This window comes from Plecotus auritus (genome assembly GCF_963455305.1).
Source record: "Plecotus auritus genome assembly, chromosome: 5".
NCBI lineage: Eukaryota > Metazoa > Chordata > Mammalia > Chiroptera > Vespertilionidae > Plecotus > Plecotus auritus.
The window spans coordinates 23,808,886-23,816,679 of NC_137776.1; the positions used below are offsets into that span (position 1 = coordinate 23,808,886).

Below are 7,794 nucleotides of genomic sequence, written 5' to 3' on the forward strand. Positions count from 1 at the left end.
CGGGGTCCTGAGCATCTCATGTGTCTAGCATTCTGCCCAGGCCAACTAAATGCCAGTAGCATACCTTCAAATTTTTGCATCAAAAAATGCCCTCAGAGCCCTAGCTGGTTTGGCTCGATGGATGGAGCGTCGGCCTGCGGCCTGCAGGCTGAAGGGTCCCGGGTTCGATTCTGGCCAAGGACGTATGCCTGGGTTGTGGGCTCGATCCCCAGTGGGGGCGTGCAGAAGGCAGCCAATCAGTGATTCTCATCATTGATGTTTCTCTCTCTCTCCCTCTCCCTTCCTCTCTAAAATCAATAAAATACATTTTTTTAAATGCCTCATACATTTTCAAAATGCCCCCAGGAGGCAGGCAGTACACCCCTGCTATGAGTCATCGTAAGCAGTCCCAAATACCCGCAGTCCAGCTGCCCAGAAAGGTTTTCCTTCTTCCAATGATAACCCAGCTTGGGACTGCTCTTAACACCAACTACCACCAGGTGACAGACTGGATTGGAAGTCAGGATTCATAGGTGTCCGTGGGGCTCGCCCTCAAGAAGCTGATGGGGCTTTGCTCGATATGTGGCTTGGCCTCTCTCAAGATGTGATTCAGAAACTACAAGGGTGGTGCTCACCCAGAACTTTCAACAGTCATGGCCAACCCCAGGCATGGTACAGTCACCATCCGTGCCCCATGGCACCCAAGTTGGGCAGCGCTAGTGACCCCAGGGTGCTGGGAGCAGGGATGAAGTTTGGAATGGAAGCCCATGACTATCAAACAGGAAGTTCTGAAATGGGGCTCAGAGAGAATGAGTCGTAGATAATGGGACTGGGAAGTAAGGAGGTTTAGAAGGCAGATATGGGAAGTCAGCCCTTCCAAGGGCTGCCAGAGAAGGAAGAGTCCAGGCCATGCAACTGAAACTGTTTATTGAAACCTCAGTTCTACAAAAGCGTGAAAAACCCAGATACAAAGTGGCGGCCAGAGAGGCCTGTGAAGAGAACACCCAGAGAGGAACCAGAAGAGAGGGAAGCCCAGGAGTAGGGTACTAAAAAGACAAGGTTGGAAGACAAAAGGGCAAGGTCGAAGGGCCCAGCAGTCCCAGGCTCCTTTAGACTACATCCCAGGGGCAGGTGTGGATTGGGCTCCCCACTTCACCCTGCCTTCCCTCAGAGCTCCCACCTTGGCCCTATCAATCCCTGGCTCTCTTGCCTCAGAGACGTCACAGAGACCTGGTCAACATTTCCTCCCTCCCTCGCCCACATTTCCTATTTCCCACCTTTTCCCTTCCATCCCAGGGAACTAAACAGCTAAAGTCTAACAGAGCCTAGAGGAAGTGAAGAGACAAGAGCTTCTCCTCTATCCACTTGTGCCGTGCCCCTGGTCATTGAGTTGAAGCTTTCCCTGGCACCATCACTGCCCTGGCCAAGCAGCCAGCTACTGAGGTCTAGGAGAGCAAGAGACCTTTAGTCCTTTAGCCCCAATACCCCTTAAGCTCCCTCACCCAGAATAACAAGGGACCAGCCAAGGACCCAGAGAGGTAGAGAGGATCTAAATCAAGCATTGCTCCTCAGGTTCTCAGGGACTCCCAAGTCCTCTTCATGCATTCCTCAGAACCCTACCTAGCCTGGGAAAATGAAAGACTTGAGGCGGGCCAGCTCCATGATGCTGAAAATGGAACACTGCTGGGGCTGTGGGAGCAGAGAAGGCATTGGGCTCCAGGGCCAGGGTGGAGCCAGGCCATGGGAATGGTACCGGGGGCTTGGTGGCGCCGTATGGTTGGGATGGTGGCAGGCATGGCAGGTTGGTGAGTCTTTCTGGAGCTTCTGGCAAAAGGGACAATTATGGAGAAGAGTGGGAGGGGCAGGAGGGTCTGGGGGAGGCAATGGTGGGGGGGTCAGTGAGGCCAGAAGACTGCCCCAGAGTGAACGCAGCCCTACGTCGGCTTCCAGGAAGCTGGAGACATTAGCAGGAGATGGCAGGCACTGTGGCACAGGAGAAGGTATGCAAGGTTCCAAGAGGCACCTGGAAGCCAGTCCAAGGTCCGGGGGACCAGGTGGCAGGCTGCAGGACAGCCCCAAAGACTGGTGTATTACAGCCACTGATGCCACAGCCAGGGCCACACTGCTCACATATGCTATAGCTAACAGGCAGGACAGCTGCAGGAGAGAAGATAAGAAAAGTCAGTGTCAATTACCCTCTCCCTAAAACCTGCTTCTGATAGTCATAACACACCCACCCCGGCCTCTAGAAGTTCAAGTTAGAGCTCTCTGCCAACATCTTCTCCAAAACCCTATCTCCTGAGCCTTTTAGCATTTGCTTTACATCATCCCACCCACACACCAACCCACTCAAGCCTCCTATCCTTCCTGACCCCTTCTCACCTTTGCCAGCCGATGGCAGAGGGAGCCCAGGGCCAGCTGCCAGGCTGGCTGCTCCAGCAGCACACACAGGTCTGTGTAAGTGTACCAGCCCCGTCGTCGTCCCTGATGCTCAGCCACACTGTTGGGAGGGGAGAAAAGACAGAGCATCTGCAGCTGGCCCAATGACACCTTAATTCTCCCAGGGACCCACCAGGGAACACTGGGGAACATGTTAAAAGTACAGATTCCTAGGTTGTCTGTTGATCCCAGAAACCGAGAGTTAAGACCAAGATCTGTGTTTTTTATAAGCTTCTCCCACTCTCCCAAAGGTGACTGATTACAAAAAGGGCTGGCAGGTTTGGGAACTAATTTCTTGGACAATTCTCTTCCCTGTCTCCTCCCTCCGCCCCCCTTACCCCCACCCCATTACACAGACCCTTATCTCTGTCTAGCTCCTATGGCTTAGGCCTCAGCCCTTAAGCCCCTCAACTCCTAGAACTCACCAGCTCTCTAACCAGCTTAGCACCTCAAATATCTCCCGAGGGTCCGTGTAGAGACGCCAATCCTGTGGGTATGAAGAAGAAGGGCACCAAACCAGGCTCAGACATGAGCCACAATCATTTAATAACCAGAGTGGCAACAGCACTACAACTGCCACTATGCATAATACTCACTTGACACTTACTATGTGCCAAATACTGTTCCAAGAGTTTTTATGTATTAACTAATTTAATCATCACATATCTGTATTCATATTACACCCTCCATTAATGGCACGGGGAGAAAATAATCCTGCTAATGGTCCATGAGGCTAGGAGTAGAGAAAGTCTGGAAGCAAATAATCAGCACCCAGTAGGATAAACTCTTGACTCAAAGTGTACCTAGCTGGGCCTGGAGGAATGGGGGAGTGGGGATGCTCCATTTCCGGCCTCACCACACCAGGCACCTTTAAAGGCTATAGTCAGTCCAGAGGGCTAGAAAGGGAAGATACTAACAAGGAGGACAGGCAGAAAGAGAAATTAAGAAACAGAAGGCTGAGAGAGAAAAGACAAAGGGTGAAAGGAACATAAAGATGGGCTAGGGAAACAGAGCGAGAGAATAACTACTCACCATGGCACTCAGGAAGCCCCTCTCCAGGGCATTGAGAGTGGGCACAGCCACACCCCCTGCAGCTCCCCATTCATCATTGAAGACCTCCTCCTCCTCCCCTTCATCATAGAGGTACTTACTGGCCACCATCTGCAGAGGCACCAGAGGTGGTGTCAACAGAGCTCACATTGGGCCCCTAGCTCACCAGAGAAATGAAGGGGAGGGGCTGTCCTACCATGGAGATCAGGAACAAGTCAGAGGAGGACACATGCTGTAGGTAGTCCGGGTTTCGGTGCCGGAGCCGTTCAATGTACACCAGAGCTAGCATCATAGCACACGGGGAGATGCATGCCTCCCTGGGTGGTGGAAAGGATCAGTAATTAAACCCAAGGGCTTTTCAGCTCTTGTAACACATGAGGCCCATCCCTGTGTCTTTACAGCTTCTCTTTAGAGATAATCATTCCCTTCTTTCTGGGTTCCAAACACTTTCATCCTGTCCCCCTCAATTCCAGGCTCACCGGGACACATGGGCTACATATTTCTTCTGGAGTCGGCGAATAGGGCTGGGGGCTGCCTTCTGGAGCAATTCCACAGCAATGTCTGCAGGGGCAGAAGGAAAACAGAGTAAGCAAACAACACCCCCACCACCACCACCACACACACACACACACACACACACTAGTCCCCACTGCTTTCAACAGAAGACCCAGATAGCTCTCTATTATCTGAGGCCGTGGAGACAGGACCATAGTAACAAACAGAGATCAAGTTCTCCCACACTGAGACAAAAAGTTCGTCCCAAGTTTGAACTGCAGTTCCTTCCAGTAGGAAGGCTTATTTCCCAGCCACCTGAAGTTACTTAAATTTGTCTCCCACTCTTGTTCATTTGAGAAATAAACATGTTCTTGGAAAATTCTGTTATACAAAATAAGAGTGATAAAGATTTGTAAAATAGCAATGTTTTTTTACTCATTTGGGCTAAAAAAAAAAAAAAGTGAAATATAAACCCAGTCTTGGTCATGGCCAGTGTGACTCAGTTGGTTGAGCACTGTCCCATGCACCGAGAGGTCCATAGTTCAATTCCAGGTCAAGGTACATGCTGAGGGCTGCAGGCCTGATCCCCAGTAGGGGGAGTACAGGAGGCAGCCAATCAATGTTTCTCTCTCTCCCTCTCCCTTCCTCTCTAAAATCAATATAAAACACATTTTTTAAAATAAAAGTAAGTAGCCCAACTGGTGATAAGTAAATAAGTAAATAAATAAATAAATAAACAAACAAATACAAGTAAATAAACCCAGTGCTTATACCAACTACTAATGAGCTAGCTATGAAGTGTATACACCTAGTTATTTTGGTGCCTGCTGACAACCCCATTTTCTTGCTTCTCACTTGCCCAATCACACAACATTGTCTTAACCTGCCATGGGGCTGGAGAGCTCCTCCAAGCTACAGTCAGCTTCCCAGTCCCAGCCATAGTAGAGTCTTCTCCGGATCCTGGCATTTAGCTTCTGGTGTCCTGGAAGGAACTGAAACAGGGCAAGAAGGTGGTGGAGAGTAAGGGCAAGGAAGGGTATGATTGAGAGGATATTCTGGCTTCGGGCTAGAAAGGGGTGCGGGGCCGCAGGCCTGTCTCACGCTAGTAGGTCGGGTGCCCCACCCAGCCCCGTGTTCTCGGGCTTGTTGGCCAATAGCAGCCTATCCACAGGGGTAAGATCCTCCTCCACTGAGGTTCTCCGAGAAAAAGCCCTTGCTGGCCACCTCTATCCCCAATCCTGTACCCCGAGGCTCTCCCCAGGGCCCAACCAGCGGGGGCAAGTAAGCACAGCTAGAGCGGCTGCCTCCCAACTCCCAGGCAGACTGTCAGGCGAACTCGTAGCCCCGCTCAGTCCGGGCTCCAAGTGCGGGGAGGCCGGAGAGGAGGCGGGCAGCGCGCTCACCGAGAAGTCCTGGAAGCCGGTGAGGGAGAAGGTGCCTTCTTCGTCCAGCAGGAGCCCGGCTAGGTCCATCGCGCCGCCAGCCGCCGCCCTGCGAAGGTGGATGGGAAAGGAACGAGTTGTAAGGGGGCCGCTGAGCTGTCCCCGCCCGCCAGTCCACCTGCCCTCGGCTTCCTCCGCGCGGGCCGCCGCCCTCGCCAGGGCCGCCCCTCCTCTCGCGCCCGCAGCCGCAGGCGGGGCCGGGCGGGAGGGCGCCTCTTCCTGTTCCGCCCCGGGCGGGGCTCCGGACGCCGGGATCGGGGCTCCGGGCTCTGGGCTCGCAGGCCGGATCGTTCACCTCAAACAGTAGAGGAGACCTGGCCGCGAGGCAGTGCGTATGGAGCCGAGGTCGCGCCGCGCCACGCGTCTGTCCGGCGTTTACAAGCCGCGGGGGTGTCGCGGACTCAGCCATCGGCACTTCCTGCCGCCCGTTGGGCGGAGCGCTGCCTCCTAAGGCCGGGAAGCAGCTGAGCTCCAAAGCCTGGTCGCACTGAGTTGGGGCAGGTCACAGAGCTGAGCCCCAGCGTGCCCTCCCCTCATTTGAGAAGTGGGGACATTTCCCCTAGGGAACTATGCCACATTGAAGATGAATGAGCCTGGCTGACTTCGTACTAATGTAGATTTCAATGTGAAAAAAAAAAGATGCAGGACCGCGAGTTGCTCCCCAATTGTTTTCTAAAAGGGGATATATATACACACACAGCAATGTACCCAAAAAGAGCTGGCAAGGATACACAAGAAACTTAACAGTGGGTGCGTTATAGAATAGTAAGAAGCTAGGAAACTTCCAGGACAAATGGAATAGGGTGAACAGCAGTTTGTAGCCACCTAGTAAATCGTATCTTCCCTAAACCAAGGATACTTAAGAGTAAACAGTTTGCACTTCTCCCCAACCAGAGGGTTGTTTAAATCACCCTACTCAGGGAGACAGATAACAAATCCAATTAGTGCCATTTGCAACCACACCCACAGACAAATCAAGAAAATCTCATTTTGCCGAAACCGGTTTGGCTCAGTGGATAGAGCGTTGGCCTGCGGACTGAGGGGTCCCGGGTTCGATTCCGGTCAAGGGCATGTACCTTGGTTGCGGGCACGTCCTCAGTGGGAGGTGTGCAGGAGGCAGCTGATCGATGTTTCTAACTCTCTATCCCTCTCCCTTCCTCTCTGTGAAATATCAATAAAATATATATATATAAAAAAAAGAAAATCTCATTTTGGTACCTCAGCATAAAGTTGATGAATATTCTCTTTTTTTTATTATTAAGGTATTATATGTGTACATATCTTACCATTGCCCCCCACCACACTCCCATACATGCCCTCACCCCCCAATGTTTTGTATCCGTTGGTTATTCTTATATGCATGCATGTAAGTCCTTCGGTTGATCTCTTATTTCCCCCACCTCTCCCTAACCTTCCCGCTGTAATTTGACAGTCTGTTTGATGCTTTACTGCCTCTGTATCTATCTTTTTGTTCATCAGTTTATAATGTTTTTTATTATCCACAAATGAGTGAGATCATGTGGTATTTTTCTTTCATTGACTGTCTTATTTCACTTAGCATAATGTTCTCCAATTCCATCCAGGTTGCTACAAATGGTAAGAATTCCTTCTTTTTATGGCAGCATAGTATTCCATTGTGTAGATGTACCATAGTTTTCTGATCCAGTCATCTGCTGACGGGCACCTAGGCTGTTTCCAAATCTTAGCTATTGTAAATTGTGCTGCTATGAACATAGGGGTGCATATATCCTTTCTGGTTGGTGTTTCTAGTTTCTTAGGATATATTCCTAGGAGTGGGATTACTGGGTCAAATGGGAGTTCCATTTTCAGTTTTTTGAGGAAACTCCATACTGTTCTCCACAGTGGCTGCACCAGTCTGCATTCCCACCAGCAGTGCACGAGGGTTCCTTTTTCTCTGCATCCTAGCCAACACTTGCCATTTGTTGATTTGTTGATGATAGCCATTCTGACAGGTGTGAGATGGTATCGCATTGTCGTTTTGATTTGCATCTCTCGGATAATAAGTGACTTTGAGCAGGTTTTCATGTGTCTCTTGGCCTTCCTTCTGTCTTCTTTCAAAAAGATTCTATTTAGGTCCGTTGCCCATTTTTTTATTGGATCATTTATCTTCCTTTTATTAAGTTGTATATGCTGCCTGTAGATGTTGGAGATAAAACCTTTATCAGTGATAACATTTGCAAATATGTTCTCCCATACAGTGGGGTTTCTTGTTTTGTTGACTTCTTTTGCTGTGCAAAAGCTTTTTATTTTGATGTAGTCTCATTTGTTTATTTTCTCTTTGGCTTCCATTGCCCTAGGGGCAGTATCAGTGAAGAAGTTCTTTCGGCATATGTCTGAGATTTTGCTGCGATGAATATTCTTATTGATC

The 7,794-nt window shown here is 50.3% G+C and overlaps 1 protein-coding gene across 2 annotated transcripts; it reads right to left on the reverse strand.

Moving 5' to 3' along the window:
• Window positions 1-889: 889 nt before the first annotated feature.
• On the reverse strand, window positions 890-5,832 carry CNPPD1 (cyclin Pas1/PHO80 domain containing 1). 2 transcript variants are annotated; one of them, XM_080667827.1, is made up of 9 exons: window positions 5,701-5,832; window positions 5,367-5,454; window positions 4,847-4,955; window positions 3,948-4,029; window positions 3,665-3,785; window positions 3,451-3,579; window positions 2,844-2,905; window positions 2,362-2,479; window positions 890-2,136 (listed from the first exon to the last, which is right to left on the reverse strand). In XM_080667827.1, exons 2-9 carry the CDS (start codon window positions 5,433-5,435, stop codon window positions 1,600-1,602), a joined length of 1,227 nt encoding a protein of 408 aa, XP_080523953.1. In that variant the 5' UTR covers window positions 5,436-5,454; window positions 5,701-5,832; the 3' UTR covers window positions 890-1,599. The 2 variants fall into 2 exon arrangements, with proteins under 2 accessions (XP_080523953.1, XP_080523952.1); XM_080667826.1 differs by lacking the exon at window positions 5,701-5,832 and having other exon boundaries at window positions 5,367-5,588.
• Window positions 5,833-7,794: the final 1,962 nt, after the last annotated feature.

Excerpts from the sequence above, each read along its gene's own strand:
- CNPPD1 (XM_080667827.1), bottom strand. The coding sequence starts at position 5,435 with ATGGACCTAGCCGGGCTCCTGCTGGACGAAGAAGGCACCTTCTCCCTC. Across the intron at positions 4,956-5,366 it reads CCGGCTTCCAGGACTTCTCG|TTCCTTCCAGGACACCAGAA; the intron begins GTGAGCGCGCTG and ends GCCCTGTTTCAG. Across the intron at positions 2,906-3,450 it reads GGGGCTTCCTGAGTGCCATG|GATTGGCGTCTCTACACGGA; the intron begins GTGAGTAGTTAT and ends TCATACCCACAG.